Source organism: Bacillus rossius, chromosome 1 (genome assembly GCF_032445375.1).
Source record: "Bacillus rossius redtenbacheri isolate Brsri chromosome 1, Brsri_v3, whole genome shotgun sequence".
NCBI classification, from domain to species: Eukaryota; Metazoa; Arthropoda; class Insecta; order Phasmatodea; family Bacillidae; genus Bacillus; species Bacillus rossius.
The window spans coordinates 157,571,152-157,590,451 of NC_086330.1; the positions used below are offsets into that span (position 1 = coordinate 157,571,152).

At 35.8% G+C, this 19,300-nt stretch overlaps 1 protein-coding gene across 2 annotated transcripts in view; it reads right to left on the reverse strand.

The window, feature by feature from the left end:
* LOC134546336 (F-box/LRR-repeat protein 6) overlaps positions 1–19,300 on the reverse strand; it is a 94,579-nt gene that overhangs the window by 24,681 nt on the left and 50,598 nt on the right. For both annotated transcript variants that reach the window (XM_063389104.1, XM_063389105.1), the window contains one exon: positions 11,563–11,782. In XM_063389104.1, coding sequence (XP_063245174.1) covers positions 11,563–11,782 — 220 coding nt within the window. The remainder of the gene's footprint in view (positions 1–11,562; positions 11,783–19,300) is intronic.

Below are 19,300 nucleotides of genomic sequence, written 5' to 3' on the forward strand. Positions count from 1 at the left end.
ATCACGGTACACCTGCTCGCTGGCAAATCTAAAGTAGCCCCTGTCAAGGCCCAGTCTCTACCTCGGTTGGAGTTGTGTGGAGCTCTTCTCTTGTCTCGGTTGCTTCGTCACATGATAAATGTGCATGGAATGGAACTTGAATTCACCTCCATTGTTGCCTGGACTGATTCACAAGTAGCCCTAGCGTGGATCCACTCTTCATCTCATGAGTTAAAAACATTTGTGGCAAATAGGGTTAGTGAGATTCAGGACCTGACCCCTTCAAGTTGGTGGAGGCACGTGCGTTCAGAACACAACCCTGCTGACTGTGGCTCACGTGGATTGTTACCTGCCCAGATACTTGACCACCACCTTTGGTGGACAGGCCCTGCATGGTTGACGTTACCTGCAGATGAATGGCCTGCAAGTGCTTCGTGTAGTGACATTTCCGATTTGGTCCAACAGGAGAAGAAGTCGTTGGCATTGGCAACTATTCTGTATACTGAAGACATTGATTCACTGGTCGAACGTTTCAGCAGTCTAATGAAGTTACTGAGAGTGACTGCCTATATTCTGCGTTTTGTTGCTAATTGTCGTCACTCACAAAGTGCTCGTGAATCAGGGACCCCGTGTCCTCGTGAGTTGGAGACTGCCTTAAATTTCTGGATACTTCGAGTTCAGTCGATGGTGTTCAAAGATGACCTGGCCTCTTTGAGAAAGAATAAGCGAACCTCACCACAGATATGGAAGCTTCATCCTTTCCTCGACTCTGATGGGTTTCTTAGGGTGGGTGGCAGGCTTGACCAGTCGAAGCTCCCGTTTCAACACAAACACCCGGCCTTGCTTCCTAAATCAAACCCCTTGACGAGCAGGATTATACAACACTATCACAACGTCAATCAACATCCCGGGATACAAGCACTTCAAAGTATTCTTAGAGAGAAATTTTGGATTCTCTCAGATAAGCAGGCAATCACCAGCTGTGTTCACCGCTGCTTGAAGTGTTTCAAGGCACAGCCACCCACTTTCACACCCCTCATGGGAAGTCTCCCGGCCATGAGAGTTCAGCAAGTGAAACCATTTTCGAAGGCCGGCGTGGATTACGCTGGCCCCTTTTTCATAAAACTGGCTCGTGTGCGCAAGGTCACTCTGTTGAAGGCCTATCTGTGTATATTTGTATGTTGTACCACTAAGGTGGTTCATGTGGAATTGGCGTCTGACCTGTCGACTGAGGTGTTCCTTGCTGCATACAAACGTTTCATCGCCCGCAGAGGGAGATCCTCTGACCTCTATAGCGATTGCGGGACGAACTTTGTTGGAGCCCACAACCAGCTGACAGAACTGCAACGCATGTTGTCATCCTCATCGCATCAGCAGACCATAGTGGATTGTTTGGCTCCTTTTGGAGTGAGGTGGCACTTCAACCCTCCAGCCGCTCCTCATTTCGGAGGCTTGTGGGAGGCTGCAGTTAAGGCGTTCAAGTCACACTTAAATCGGGTCATTGGTGAACAGATTCTCAGCTTTGAGGAGCTCTACACGGTCGTGGTCCAAGTGGAGGCCATACTGAATTCTAGGCCACTTTGTCCATTAAGTTCCGATCCCAATGATCTGCGTGCTCTCACCCCAGGACACTTCTTGACCATGGAGCCGCTGGTGTCGCATCCTGAACCCGAATTGGAACAGGTACAACTTAACAGACTGCAGCGTTGGCAACTAGTATCGCGGTTGCATCAGGACTTTTGGCACCGGTGGCACCGCGAATATCTGCACACACTGCAGCAGCGTTCGAAGTGGTAAGATCAAACGATAGCTATCACACCAAACCAATTGGTGTTGATAAAGGAAGATAGAGTACCTCCCCTGCAATGGAAGTTGGGACGCGTCCTGCATTTTCATCCTGGATCTGATGGTGTGCCTAGGGTCGCTACAGTGCGTACCACCTCTGGGAGTCTAAAACGCCCTGTAGTGAAGTTGTGCCCATTGCCTCTTGAGTAGTGTTGAAATGGGTCATTTCAAGGTGGGCGGAATGTTTGGAGTGTGTATAGTGTACATAGGTATTTAAGTATTTTTGCTGACTTTACGTGTGCAACAAATTCGAGACTGAACATTCGAACATTTGAATTCCCGCGCTGCACAAGTAGCAGCGCCACCCCTTCACAGTTGGCCACCATGGTTCCAGAGTTGGCAACGCTTCCAAGGTTGGCAGCGCGTCGAACTTCCGTCAGGAAGTCAGTTCATCGTGTGCTTTCGTGATGGTAAGTGTGGCTATCGGGCCCGCTCACCATTGTTTTTCGTCTCGTAACGCAATCCGTTGCAATCGTTGTTTGTACAGTCAATTATTTCACGTGATGCGAACAGTAATAAGAATAAACAGTGTTTCATCGCATAATAATTATCACATTTTATGCTGAAACCAAGATGGAGAATTAGTGGTACAACTTTTATGCGAGAAAAGCATTTTTGTTGAGGTTAAGTTTTTCATAAAAACAAAACATCTTGCACGGAAAGTACGTTTCATTAAAAAGTAGAGTTTACAAAAGCATTACACATTTTAAATTAATTAGTAATGCAACGAAAACATACTTTGTTTAAGTTAAAATAGAAAAACAAAAACTGTGACCTGAATGTGAGATGGAACTAACGTACTGTACCCATACCCATAACTATCATCATAGAACACACTAATCACAAAAGAGTGCAGGCTATCAAATGTAGTTTACTTAGCACGAGACAGAGCACGTGCATTGCATGCAAATGGCAAGCTACTAATATCAATATTTGACTATGTGGACATATTCTATACATGCATTGACTTAACCAAACATGAATGATGCCAAATACCACTGGCTACATTTTTATATGCACTACACTTTGGCGATGAACAGATGAAGGTTAAATTATTTGAAAATATCTTTAAAAGAAAATTTTCACGTCAGACTACTTTACATTTCTGTTAATTAAATCAGTAAGTGGTAATATCCTAACAAACAATGGATTCCAATTTTAACATACATAATTTTATACGGGAAAAGAAATTTATATGCAAAATCTCACATGGAAAAACAGAATGTACATCTTATAGAGAAAATGGCGGGACTGAACATCTGACAACGTTGGACGGGAAATTGTATTCTGCAGGTACATCTTAAATGTGTTTTACTGTAATTGTAATTACGGTATTTTCCCATTATAACTACCACATTTCCAGAAAGCAACTTGAAAACAGATTGCTGTTGCATGGTACTTTGTCAAAGCATTCAGAATCTAACAGCAGTACCAGAAACATCATACGACTTTAAAGAGAGAATTTTTTTTAAGTTATACTTCTTTAGGCACGTTATGAAAATATGATAAGAGTGAATTTTTTACCATGCACACATGTACCATGCATTGAAATTTTCATAGGATGAAAAAATTATGTATGTACTTTGAATCTTACGACTTTAGTGATTGATACTGAATACTAGTCAATATCATTAAAAACCTTTTTATTGTAAATATTAGTGACAGAAACTGTGTTTATAAATTTTTTCAAGTTTATTTATATAAGTGAGGTTAGGTTATACTTTAGGTGTGTTATGAAAAAATGATGAGAATGGATTTTTAAAACACACGCACAGCATGCAACAAAAAATTACAAGAATAAAAAGCTACATACACATAAAAATTATATATGTGCTTTTAAATAATATAGTGATTGATTTTGAATCTATATAATCTGTATTAGAGCTGTGCCAATATGAATCGGCAAAGCCGATTTTGTCGTATTTAGTTGAATCTGCATTTCTACCAATTCACCTTAAGCTTGTTAATTTTCCGCCGATATGAATGAAAAATGAAATAGTCATACCCTAAAAATCCAACAGTACCCTTTTCATTTTTCGTAATACTACATATTTTGAATCACATCATTTCTAGCATAAGTGTGCCATCCATACATGTTAAACATAAACATCCTGTGTTTTAATAACGTTCTTATATCTAATAGATTGTAAATAAATATAACACCAGCACAGTGAAGTTAAGATACAAACAAAAAATTGTATTTAGAGCATAGCTGTTACTACAAAAAATGAAAAATACCAACTGCTTGAACTAAAGAGAAATGTTCATAATATGACGAAAACATTTTTAAAATTAAATTATGTCAAGGTTCTAAAATTGAATTAAAAATAATAACACAATAATATAGTTTCATAATATGTAAATTACTTTTACCGTTTCCTGTGTAAAGTGACTAGGGACGTGCGAAGCTTCGAAATTTTCGAATCCGAAGCGAATATTTTTAGGATTTGTATTCGATTCGTTCAAAAAAATAATAATCATATATTTTCGAAGCTTCGAAGGCAAACGAATATAAAATGGTCTTCTTTAACTTGCCATTTAGTAGGGCCAATTATTAAATTGTGCATAATTTCTGCTAAAAACTTCAGGAAAATTGGTTAAGGATTCGTAAACTTACGTTGAGGTTAAACATACCGACGGCGTACTTGTACAATTCCGTCATACAGAAATATTAGGTACCATAGCAAATATGAACACCATGACTATTACTAGTGCAGATATTCATTACAAAATCTTTATTTGTGTATTTCCATCCAAAAGACATAAAAAAAAACACCACGTTATGCTTAAAATTTAATTTACGTTTTCTAATGTTTGTTTACCACGACAATATTTCCGCCATTTTGCGGCCAGATGCTGCCAACTAGCCGAACTACGCCAGTCAGTTGCACAATGCACACACAGTTGTGTATTAAAATGATCACGGAAATAATTTAAATGGAAATATGTATCTTAGTTTTTCAGATATACGCCGCACGTTTTTCTTTAAATTCTAGTTCGGAAAGGAAAGTGCCGTGGTTGCCAACCATTACATTTCACAGAATGATATTGGCTTGGTGGTAGCCAAGTAGCCTGAAATTGTCTTCGCTGTACTAACTGCGCTCATTTATACCCTCTCTTTTCTATGCCTCGACGTCACGTTTTTTGTTTACTTGTTCACTACGTTGGTTGAGTTCTATAAGCGTGCACTGTAAAATTTGAATGGTAACAAATGTAATTACATTATACTTTAATTGTTTTAGTAGAAAGTGGCAAGGTTTTATATTTTTTCTGACGTATATTTGTAAACTAAACCTGCAATGGAATCGAAGGAAACTGCTAAGAGATCTCGCAGTGAAGTGTGGAATTATTTCTCAAAATTGAGTGACGGAAAAGTTGCAAGCTGCAATAAATGCAAAAAGGAATACAAAATTCCAACAGGCAAGCAGTTCTCTTTATTATTTAGTAAGTGAGTCGCTGTTAAAAGCGAAAAGTGCACAAGATGTTGCGTGAAATGTGTTATTTGAAGGTTATATAAACAAAAAATGTGTAGGCTTACTAGGTACGTTTATTTGTGATTAAAGAAAATATTAGGGAGCAGAAAAATGTGTTCCCGATGGTTTCAGTCACTTTCACAGTCCACAAATTAGCATATCTAGCAAACAATATTTTGTTATACATTTAAATTAACTCAAACCATTTTTATCAGCAATAAATTGTGCAAGTATTAAGTAATTAATAATTCCTAAAAATATGTAATGGAACATTCTATAAACATTTCATTCATTCAAACACTTAAATTCTTTAAGGAGATATGTATTACAGTCAAACCTCTATCTATCGTTTTTCAGGGGACCAACAAAAAAATTCAGTAGATGCGGACATTCAATAGATGTGGACTTCACTCTAAGAATTTTTAAAAAATATTTCAACCTCAAAATTAGTGTCAGAAATATATCAGTTACTTATCATTAAAGTTAAATCAGTTGAAAAATAAATAAAAATGGAAGTATTTTACTTAATTCAATTTACACTTGCAAAAAAAAAACATACGCACAATAAATCTACATGGAAATTAAAGTCTTTTTCAATATCCTAAAGTCTGAAATATGTTTACTCATGTCATCAAATGTAGAGCTGTACTGAAGAAGCCGATTATGCCAATATTTATTTGAATCGGCATTTCTGCCGACTTCCGATACGCTTGTTAATTTTCGGCCGATATTACTGAATAACGAGAGAGACTGCCATAACCTAAAAATCCACGATTACCCTTTTCACTTTTTGTAGTAGTACTGCATTTTTTCAGATCGCATTATTTCTTCGCAACATGTGCCAAACGTACATATAAAAATTTAACATCCTATTTTTCAATAATGTTCTTTATTTTTAATATGTCATAATAAATACATTACCGTCACGGTAAATATACACCTCGGTTGTTACGGTAACTGTAGTGCAAATGTGGTAGCTATCGTGCTTCTGTAGTAATTATGGTATCGACAAAGAAGCTTTCGTTCTTTTTATGGTAATTATCTTAGGATAACAATTGGGTTTGTACTGTAGTTATGGTACATCATCCAATTTCTTCGTAAGTCGTTGTTCATTTGTCTTTTCTTCATATTTACGTGCTCCATTACTTGGCTGCAGATTTAAGTTGATTTTTACTACTGTATACTATCGTTACTGTTTTTATTACGGTTTCTTTCTAAGAAATGGTTATTTCTGCAAAATCTTTATGGTTAAACGATCATCTATTATAATTTATAGTGATGGGACCACATATTTTGTACGATCAATGCGTACAAAACGATAATTCGAACATCAGTACTACAAGCGGACTTTTTTAACCTTAGTTGTATGGCAATTTTGCCGGGACCGTAGAAAGTATACGATAAACACGGACAATCGATACATGCGAGTTCGATAGATAGAGGTTTGACTGTATTAAAATTATTTAAGGTTTCAATATTATGTTTTAAGTGCCTTGTGCGAGACGTAAGATTAGAAACAAACTTTTTAAGGGTGGTGACAGTACAAAATGAAAATAATTGTGCTGTATGTCATGTGGGAGCAGTATTTAACACATCTTGAAAAATTATTCGAACTTCGATTCGAATTCGCGAATATTTACAATATTCGCTTCAAATTCGATTTGAACTGAAAAAATTCCACTTCACATAGGCCTAAAAATGACCACATGAAAAACATTTCAGCATAAATGTTTGGTACCCTTAATTTTCGCTGATGCACGCGTTAAGTAAATTGAAATTCATGTTCTTTTATCATAAACATGTACAAAGTCATTTTTTAAATTATTCTTTTAAACTTAGTATTTCGTGAATCAATATATTTCATAGTTACATATTATTAAAGTTTTATTTTAAATAATTATGTATTAAATAATTAAATATTCTTGCCTCCATTAGTAAATTCATGTTTAATTAAACAATTAACGGGTCATCAACAATCCAATGAAAATGTGCTAAAAATACAAGTTTAAAAAAAGAGGGGTTCTTTTCCATTTATAAAAAAAAAAACAAGAATGTCTGTTTTGTGACTCAACTAAATACCATTATGAAATATGCAGTTTCAAATATATCAGTTTTAAAGAAGTTAATGCAAATAAATGATTTCTGTACAACAGAAACTATGTCTTTCTGCTGTAAAGTAGCTGTGTGTATCTGCAACTAGCATCCCATCTGAGACTTTTCAGCACATGTGGTATTTTTAATGACACTAAAAGACATTAATTAAGAATATTTTCTTAATAAAAAAACTAAGAATTCTGTTATCGGTGTTCTCTATAATGAGTCAATGTATGGCTGTGCAAATTGTTTTAAAATATTTATTTAAATTTTTAATGACAGCAAACTTTAGGCAAGCACTGACTTGTTTTTAATTAACATTTGTTTATGCAAACTACAATACGTGTGAATTTGCATTGTATGCTTGTCTTAGTATGACACTTTTGGGTAATTTAGTAAATTTATAAAAAATGTTTAACCAAAATGTTTGGAATTGGTAAATCGGCAACAGTTGTATCAGTATATCAGCAAAATTTTGTGAATCAGTACAGCTCTAATTGTACAGTAAAAGTCCGTTATAAAGTAAATTTATAACGGTGGCAAAAGTTTATGTTATAGCAAATTTTTGTTATAGCCAAAATTTAAAAAAAAAACCTTATTTTTGTAGCATTTTTAAAATATATTATTTTCTCGCTTGTCTTTATTATGGAAATTCACAACAAAAGTAAAGGAAATATTCATAAAACTTACTAAAATAACATTTTTAAGCTATATCAGCACTTGCCGACTGCGAAATATGAGATCACAGTGATAAGGCAGTCCGCACATCGTGGCTAAGCGCACAGCTGTTTGTTTAAATGGAGACGGGCGTACGGGGTCATGCAAGGTCATGCCGGCCACTTCCTGTCGCTTTGACCGCAAATGGTTTGCTGGAGACATGTGCGCTAAGCTGATGATATCGAGTGCATATTTGCAGAGTTTTGAATACTTACTAACAATATGTAAACTCAAAGATGTAGTGAAATTTATTGTAAGATTTGTCACAATATTACTCACGTTGACACCTATGAAAAATGTCAAACCCAAAAAAAAATTTTTAAAAAATCTTTAATTACGTTGGACAACCTTACAAATTATATAAAATAATTTTTCCGACAATTGGTCAGTAACACAAAAATAATAACTCGTACAGACCCTTGGAAAATAACACAAAATTAAAAATCACTTTTTAAAAAAGAATCAATTTTCGTTTGCCTTGATTTCACTAGACTTTCGGACAAATTAAACGACTGAACCTCTTGGAAGTTCATCAAATCTTTCGTCGAAGCATTTGTATGCTGATAAAAACGACTGATTGTGTTAAGTGCCTCCATCAATGACGTTTTCGACGGAACAGATACGTCACTTGGTTCGTCGTCGTCATTGTCATCATCTTCAGATGCCGCTTCGTTTTGATTAGAAAAGACGAGCTCGACAAGTTCCGTGTTCGTCAACTCCCCGCACACGTCAACATTATCATCAGCGCATAGTGCCGTACACTAGAGCTGTAGCAAACCGTATGTATTCGGTAGTGAGTAACGGGTGCGCCATCTAGTAATGAGTAACGAAACATTACACACGAATGCATTTCGTTACTCGCATTTTTCGTATGTATTATGCATGCGTGCGCATATTCGATGAATTTACGTTACAAAGAACGATGTTTGTCTGTTTTAAGTAAAGTATAATTTGGAAATTTGTCATCCAAGTTTTTACTGTTTATTAAAGAAATTGTGTGTGTAGACAAAGTTTGAGATTGGAACAGAAATAACGTAAAAAAGTATTTTTTACAAATTAGAAATATGTATGTATTTGTTTTTTATTATCGCGTATTTTCACGTTTTTTTTGTTCTTATCTTAAAAGAGATAATATAATAAAGCCGCTCTAATGAGATTTAATTGTTTCTTGGTTAACAAAAACTGTTAATTATCAAATATTGTTAATTGTTTATATTCTATTTATTATTATTTACGCGACGTCATACTGCTACTGTACGCGTACGCAATACGACTTGATTCGTTGCTGCAACATAACATAGCATGTTATGCGGTATCAGAAGTAACAAGTAACGTAACGATACGATAGTAACGAGTACTAATTGTTATAGTAACGAATACATACAGGTACGCTTTTTTTCGTAACTTTTACACCTCTACCGTACACTGAAACTACACCGTACGCAACGCTTACGATGCAAGTGTGAGTTATGCTCATTTACGGGCTACAGTCGGCGTGATTCTAAATAAGTAATCTTCGCAGCGGGGCCCTGTCACACTTGCTTTCGTCGCCGCGAGGCAAGCTATGCTCGCTGTGGGGCCCCACCTTGTGCGGTGTTGCCAAGACGGCCACATCATACACGTTGTTTCATTTGCCGGACGCGTGGAATTGTGCGAAGCTGTTTTCATTTATTAAGGAAATTGTAGATGTTTTCTCATTATTTTAGAGCAAAATTACAGGTGTGTAATCTATCGCTATAGCAAAAATGAGCCCACGCTGCATTCGTTATTTCCGAAATTTTTATCCTACGCAGCATATGCAAAACTGACGGTGCAGATTGCAATTATCGTTATAGCGGACTTTACGTATAGACCGTATTCGCTACAACGGACTTTCACTGTAATTAACAATATTTATTTTTTTCTGAATATATCAAGTGTATTTATATAAGTGAAGTTATGTTCCCATATGTAAAACAATGTCAGGTTGCTAGTAAGCTTCTATTGCCACTGGCAGGAAATGTCTGTGGAAGGTTTAGTAGTCTCTGGCCATTATCATGGGTGTGTTTGTGAGGTTATGTTCCTGTATGTATAATTTATTTGCATTATAAACTATAAACTATTATTTATTATTTAATAACTAACTAAAATTAATAAATTAGAATAAACATTGAGCATATTTATTGTCTTTCATTATCAATTAAAATTTATCTAAATTATTTTACTAAATTAAATAATAAATTTTAGACATGTTTATATTAATACTGAAAACTGAGTACAGTACAACCCTGTTATAACATTATCCAAGGGACCAAGTTAAAAAAATGTTATAAGCAGGCAATCATAAAATTACATCTTCACTTTGTATAAATTACGCGTGGATTGATTAAATTAAAGAGTATAGGTAAAACAACACAAAGTACAGGAGTAATACACTAAGTACAGCAATAGAGTGGAAAATTGGTTAATTTTATTTATAGATAATACCTAATAATATGCTAAAGAAAAAAAATGTTTTGTACAATACAGTTCAGAGTCGAAACAGAAATATTCAACTCTTTTGCAATCGCAACACGTGTTTTGTTGGGGTTCCTGTCCACTTGGTTAATAAACTGAATTTTTTCAGCTACAGAATATGATTTTCGCTTATATTTATCAGCCATCATAGCCGTACAATAACCTGAATAAAATTTCAATACGGCGTATTTTAATTAAATATGACAGTGACTACAATAAGTAAGTGAAAAAAAAAAATTACGGTAAAGGTTAACCACAAACAAAAGCCGTGAATATATCCATAGAACATTTAACCATCTCAAGGTGTTAAACCTTTGAAACAAAAACCAGCACCATAGAATACAGTAGCACTGTTTCCGACCATGTATCAGTGCACAAAATGTGCATCATAAGTATAACGGAACAAGTCATAGGCTAACGAGCGCGAACAGGACGCCATATTGATAGTCGATCCGGTGCAAGTTGTGGAGTGCGTGTGTACCACGTCTATGGTGAACTACACAAATGTAAACATCTGATGTTTGTATATGCGTACTGTATTTTCTAGCTATGGTTTCGCTCTAAATTATGACATTGAAGGAAGGGATACTGAAAATTGTGGCAGTTATCAAAGCAAATTTGAACGTTAAAGGCGGGAATGTAGAAATTTTAATATTGTTACAGGCGGGAAATTAAAGCATTGTGATAAATGGAGAAATGATGGGACCATGAAATTATGGTGTTATAGGCGGGAAAATGTTACAAACGGGAATGTTATAACCGGGTTGTACTGTGTTTAATTTTTTTCACTGGTTTTTATTCTCTACCAACCATACTTATAACATCACTCCAGTCCTTTTATTTTATTTCTATTGATTATTTTTATGCAAAATTCCAATTAGTTTGTTGTTATGCCAAGCAAGTTAAACTTCCAACAGTGCAACGATGATGAGGAAATGCAGGCACAAGGAATGCGTACCCGAGAGGAACAAGTGCTCGAGGTCCCAGGCGGGGACCCGCACCAGGCTGGAGTCCGTGACCCGCGCCCCTCCCCTCACGTCCAGCAGCCGCAGCTTGTACGAGTTCTTCAGGATCCTCTCGATAGAGCTGTCGTCCATGACGGGGTTGGAACACAGCACGTTGCCCCCCAGCCCCGCCGCGCTCAGCTCCTCCAGAGCCGGGAAGCCCGGGGCCGCCGCCTGCCACCACGAGCGTCTCACATCCTTCCACGCACACAGCCACACACTACATTACTGCACACAACATTTCATGTATTTTTATTTTTTTAAAACCTGATTTCATTCCCTTTGATACCATATGGCAACACAAATTTTAAACCTCTCTTGTGAATGCAAATATAAATATAAAGGAAATTCTGTTTTCCAATGGTTGCCATATGGCCACATCCTCAAAATGTATATAAATTTTATTAAATTTCTTTTTTTAATATAATTGCAATTATAGATATATATTCATCCGTATTTTACCTAAGAATATTTTTTTCTATTTTCAATCATTTGGGAATGAAAGGGTTAAAATGGTAGAGACAAGATTTTTAATTTAATAAATGCTTAAGAATTTAACAAGAGAGAGTGCAATACTCACAATATAACATGTTTAACCAAGTTACACTTTTTTAATATCCTAACCTAAATTTTTGTATTTTTTTTATTTTAATACAGCAATTTTATAATTTTTTTTTAAATAAAATAAATATTATAAAATTTAATTATAATAATATTTTATAATATAACCACATTATAATATGAAAAATTTAATAAAATGTACTAGCATACAGTAGTTCCCTGCCAAGTGTGGGAAATATGTAAAGAACAAATGTACCATCACAATTGGAAAGAAACAGAGAAGGGAAAGCTTCTAGTTAAATGCATGCAGAGTTATTTCATTTCTTGTAACTTGTGCTTTGATTAGCAAATTTTTGAAAATGTGTCTTAAGGGTCCCGCCTACCTGGGCACACATACAGTGTGCAGAGCTTCAGGAAAAACAACGCGATTTTAAAACTACTCAAGATATCCGAGTGGGGCCTATTTACGAATAGCATTTAAGAGTTCGCTGAGGGCCAAAAAGTACTTTTAATTTCAGATTAAGTTTTTAAACTGTATTTTTAGAAGCGTTAAAATGCCCAAAACGCGTGTTTTCAGAGTAATTTTTAGGCATAAAACAATCAGTACAGATTCTTGAAAGGACTTAAGGGGCTTGCATAACACCTTTACTTCATTTCTCCGCCATATAATGTTACGGTCACCGCTCAAATTTCACAGTTATCCTGTGACAATGAGACGAATGCGCGCCAGTTCAGAGACTTGCGCTTAGAGGTTATACCGCGCTAGAAGCACCAGCGAGCGTCGTGCTTATCATCCCGCCTCACTAACACACATACACCCCTGACGAGGCGGGCCCCTTAAGCTTGTACGTGATTGGTTGAGGGGGACACGTGACCACCCTCATGGATGGAGGTAGTCAGGTTGGCCAGCAATCGTTGAATGTTCATGGTACCGAAAGGTCCGAGTCAGGCGATGGCTTGAAAATTAACATACGTGTAGTTGAGCAGAAAATTTCACAGCTGTGGTCCGAGCAGAGTTGATTCATAAACATTTTTGACTATTCATTTAGAATTCGTTGACTGCAGTCGTCTGTTCGCAACGAGACTTTAAAATTCATTTTTAATCGCTGTTCCAAGGACAGTCTCCTTGCCTTGTTCCATGAGTTTGAGTGAAACCATGGGATTTAACAGCAGTAATAAATAAACTTTTTCATACAACATTTCGGTACCATTTGAAATTTGAATTGTTTTCTTGAAGCAACGAACCTTTTTTTTTTGTTATTTTTGTATATGCTGGAACAGTGTTCTGGTCGGAAAATGGCGGCCATTGTGCTAGTGTGAATTTTTGGAAATGGATAATAAAAAGCAGTAAAAATCAGTCATTGTTCTCGAGAGACTTTATTTTCTTATGGATCATTTAGAGCAAGGTTTGTAAGAAATATTCACAGTATTTTTGAAACCAAATAAATTCTTTAATTTATTTTTATGTGCAATTCAGAACAATTTTGAACTATATGGATGTTTGGATTGTTACAACGTTCAGGACTCGGAGCTGAAGCCCAGTTCGTTCATCCCGACTTTGATTTCCCATAATCACTCCAGGTAAATACAAGAACTGGAACAAGTCTTTACAACCGTCCAGGGCAATTCCTCCTCCAATTTTCCTGAGTTGTGTAGTGTTTGTCTGTTCTAATGACCTCATTATCAACAAGATGTAAAACCACGATAGATAAATAAATTAATTAATAAATTTAAAAAACTCTAAAGAAGTTACCACACAAAAATTTACTCTTAATTATTAACTACAGTTAAAAAATAATCGAAAATGGATGAAGAGCGTAACAATGAGCTTAGCAACGATGGAATGTACTCGTGAGAGAAAACCAAGTGGCTCCATAAAACACACCGGCTCACATCATGTCACTTCCCACCCCCCCCCCCCCCCCTTTCCATAACTTATGACAAATCTGGGTATGACCTCGCTGGTAGTCTCACTGGTGGGAGGGGGAGGGAAGAGAGAGAGAGTGAGATCCTACCACTCGATCACGATGGTCTTCCATGCTTGACATTTTGTATAACATTTTACACTTTTTTTTTTTTTTTTTTTTTTTTTTTTTTTTTTTTTTTTTTTTTTTTAGAAATCTTCCAAATTAGTAATAAGTGGGTCATTCTCTGAAAAAGGTAGAAAATCAAGGAGAATTTTTTTTTCTAGAAAATTATAAACTGAAGCAAATAAATTCTCTCATATTTTTTATTGAAGTAACTAAACTCTGCTAAGCAACTGGTCAAGTTTTTCAACAGTTATTTACTACAATATTAAATGTTATTCTTTATGCTATGTCCACGGAGTGGACATGTATGTCCACGGAGGGGAGATAATACTTCCAAGTCACAGATTAAAGTATGTAATTATGTATTAGGGATACAAGTGCCACATTACCTAATGTTTAGAATGTGAATTTGTATATTTAAAGTCAGGAAAGTACATAATGTTAGTTAAGTAAAAAATAATTTTGGCAAATTGGTGTAATGAGATCATAGATTTACTCTCATTTTCAACACACAAAAAAAATACTTATTTTAACAAAAACGGAAGTTGGCTCCCTGTTGCTATTGCAGAGCTGCCAACCTCAAATCACACCCATCAGTAATGGCAATTAGGTATATGAAAAAAGTACGCGTAAATCATGCACGATAAATTTTTCATTGGGCATTATAACTTATAGGCTTGCCATACGTCCCGGTTTGACCGGGACAGTCCCGGTTTGAAGCTGTTGTCCCGGTGTCCAGGCCGGTTTTGTCCGTGTCCCGGTCAGCGGTAAGTAACAACGAAAAAATTGTATTAAAAAAATGGAAACAGGTTGAACAGAACTACCAGCCAATATACGCAGCTCTTTAATCACTTCTCTGTTCAAGGGGTCAACTTTCCAAATCTTGGCAGGGTTTTAGAATAGATGTTTTGTTTGCCAGGTACATCGGCAATTATTGTAGAAAGAAAAATTTTCATTAGTGAACAACGCTTTGGGGAGACAGGGATTTTTTTTTCGACACGCAAAGTAAATTTGCATCCCTATTGCTCAGACTTTTATGAACTATTTAGAAGTAAAAAGTAAATGTTAAAAGAATTACTTTCAAGTCTGTCTGAACTGTTTGGAATGGGGAAATAACTTTTTTGTTTTGTTTTATTAACATATGAATACTAATTTAATGTAAATAATTTTAATGTAAAACATAATACAAAAAAGTTGTCCGAAAAATGTGTTTATCTTTATGGGAATTTCAAGGTTTAATTTTTAACATAATTTTTCCCAGGGGCTGTCCCAACCCCCCCCCCCCCCCCCCGGGTCAATCCGCTGTCCCGGTTTGGCTCGGAGAAGTTATGGCAAGCCTAATTATAACACACCCACAAGATAAAACAGGGACAATAATATGCAAAAGAAAAAGAAAAATATGAATACAATGCAAATTAATGAATAAAAAAAATCTATTTGAACAATACAATCATCTGAATATGTAAGAAATATTAATAATTTTACTGGATATTTTTAATCTTCAATTCAAAGTATTCAAAGTTAAACTTTAAAACAACTGTATTTTTATTTGCTTCTTTTATCCTGGTTGGATAAGAAATGTCATGTAAACAAACAACAAGACAAACACAAGGACTTGTAAACAATAACTGCGTTCGTTACTTTCGTTTCTTCAGGTGTAGAGAAAAAACGAAGATATAGATTTACTGCTCGTCACGGCTTTAAAATGTTCTGCATGTTTCTTTGATTCAATATGCCGTTTACAGTCATCCCTTCCACCATGTGCAATCGAAAAGTCACACGTGCATAAATTACAAAACCGTGGCGTTCCAAACATTTGAAAACGACAAGCATGGCCATTCTTTTGAATATTTAAGTCGAAAGTTCTGAAGACTTGCGTGTTTTTTTTTTCTTTCCAGATACACATTATTCTGTCACACGCTTCATTTCTACAACCGGCACTGAAGAACACAACACTATCGAAAAACATAAAAAAATTTCACGTCTGTAGACACGACAAAAACCGGACAAAAACACTATGATGAAAAAAATGGCTTTCAAGAAATAAAATAACACAACACAGGTTAGCCAAAGTACCGTACAAAAATTATCGTGATGTAAGTAGCCTTCAAACGATAAGTCCGAGAATATGTACTAGCTGTATCGTACAACGGACGTAATACCATCCCATTATTATTTAAAAACACGAGAATTAATTTACTTATTTCGACAGTACATCGTACATGCGCACACTTACTAGTTCTATTATTTGAGCAACCAAGCGATGTATTGAAACTGCGTTCACGAAACACGCACAGCAGAAACGGAATTTTCTCCGTTACCATGCAACACAAAGCCTCGTTTCCGTAATAAACCAGCGATGTTCCGTAATTCCGTAATTCGGGGTTAAAATCCGTAATAATTACGGAAAATCCGTAATGGTTGGCAGCTCTGCTATTGCATAATTAGTTATCAGTCCCATTCCATAATGATGACATGGGCCAGCTTCACAGCTATTGCATGATAGTCATCTAACATGCAGACTTTGAGATCCCTTTTTGAATACAACTTCATGTATCTTCATTGTGCCTTTGAACACTTGAATATTATTTGGTATGTGCTTGTCAATACTGGTTATGACTGATTCCTGAATTTGTTTCACTGATATACACTTGCAATGGTCTTGTAGAAAAGGAACTAACGTGTCACAGTCTGGAATATCAATTTGATGTGCTACCAAGCCATCAGCTGTTCTTTTTAGAGCAGACCCAACTCCATCTGGAGCACCCTTTCCATGAGCACTTTCGCTGAAATGCCAGTGAATTTCTTCCACATTCAATTCTCTTGATAAAAAGCCACCCATTAGCTGAAACATTTTCCGGTTTTTGTACTGGGTACAGGGTCCATCACTAAGGAAGTGAGCCTTTTCCAACTGAGGTATACGTGACTTTATATCCTGAATTATAGGCAGTAAATGGGCAACTATTGCTGCAGGATCATGTCTGTTGCACGAGCTGACTGTTCCATAACAGAGAGGTGATGGTGCAACATCCGTATGACAGTACAGAACACATGTATGGATAGTCACTTGGGGTTTTGATCCCCCAAAATGTGCTGCTTGGATTTCTTTTGAATATTTGCAGGTATAGTTTTCAGAAAAGTCAACATGTACATACCAACACTTCATTCTGTAAAATATTTTTCTTGAGTTTTGACATTTCCTCATATTATGTTTGACACATGTGCCATGAAAGGTACAATTTCTCTTGAAAAAATGCATATGAGCTGCATTTTAGAAAATTCTTCTAAAACTTTCACAATTTTAGAACACAATTTAATTTTATCTTTAAACTGTACAGGGTCTTTCTTTGTGGTCCACTTCTGGAAAAACACGGGACTATCGTCAGAATCTTCTTTAGTCTGTATACATTTTGATTTACAATCATTGCACTATCGTTCTAGGCATGCTTCATTTCTTGGGTCACAGCACAGTGTTATAAGAACTTCAAATGGTGTTTTTTCATCAACAAGGTTCAAAGAATTCAGCTTTCTTACTAAGAGAACCATATTTTCGTGTGTTTTGCATAAACATGTTGCTCTTTCAGATACCTTTGGAAACACAACCCAAAAAGGTCTAAGTCTGCAAAACGTCTGATAGCTCAAATTCTGATACTCGGGACTTTCTTCTTTGAAGATCTTGTGCAGGTTCTGAAGTGTGTCATTTAAGAAACACTTTTACTTCTTCATGTTGTTTCTGGTTATAGTTTCCTTCTTTCCTGAGCACAAGCGACTCGCTTTATCTGTCTCTAAAAATGTAGTTACGTCAGATCTTACCTTCTCCAAGATAAATCTTCCTTTCAAAACTTTCTTGTGGGCTTGAACTCTCTGAAACATTTTTTTTTTTGAAGTAAGTGTACTCAAATAGTTCAAGTGCCTATATTTTCGAACTATTTTTCTACTTAAAACTTTTACCATGACGCTTTTAACTTTGGATGACTTAAGTTTCTGAAAGTTGTGCTGTATTTGTTTGCTAATAACTTCTCCAAACAGCAGTTTTTTGTATGCTACATTTTCATTGTTTATGTCTCGACTTTTTAGGAGTTTTCGAGACCTCTTTCTTGGGCTATCGTCTTCTATTTGCTGCTTTTTTTTTAACCTACTTAGTCTTTTTTTGTACTTTTCTAACCTTGTCTTGGTTTTTTTGTTTTCATTTTCCAGTACCTTGATCTTTTGTTGTAGCTTGTATCTATTTCTTCTAATCATTTTCCTTCCTCTTTCAGTTCCACACTTAAGTTTTTCCCTTTTATCACGATTGCTATTAATCTGTGTGGTAGGATTATTTGTTGATGTGCATTCTTCTGTTTTTTGCTCCATATTTTGCTGCTGTTTTTTCTGTTTTCGATATCTTTTTCCATTATCCTTCCAAATTTTTCTTGCTGCTCTTTTTTCACGGTCACTCATTGTTTCAATAATCTTTATTTTTCCAGATGCTGTTCTCTGGTGATAACGTTCTCTTTCTTTTCTCTAAGACTCTTCATACAAAACAGACTTTTCAAGTAACTTCTGTCTCAATCGTCTCTTGCTAAGTTTTTTCTGCTCTCTTCTTTTCTGAATCTGCGCATCTGACTGGTTCTTTTTCTTCTTTTTTGTGGGTGCCATCTTGAAAACAAGAAAATATCTCAGCAGTTAGGTTGACTGCACATCAAGCTAATATTTTTATATATGTATTCTTTGCAGAACATAAATTCTCCTCCGTGGAGAATAAGTATCCCCTCCGTGGACCAACATAGTCCACGGAGGGGATGTCCACGGAGGGGATAAAAGTAAGGTTTTTTATTTTTTAGGATTTTAATTTTGAGGTTAGGAAATTCTACAACTCAGTTGCTTAACCTACACAATATACATTTATACACTGAGTTTAACACAAATACACAAGAGTTCCCTACCTTGTTTATGATGACCACGGAGGATACGAATAGAACTTTGCGAAGCACAAATTTATATCTCAGTTATAAATATCAGAGCACCACATATAAATAAGAACATCAACACAAACAGCTCAATAAAAATGGCTTCCTTTCCCTCCAATTCCATGGAGAAATAACAGTTTCTGTACTTTTTA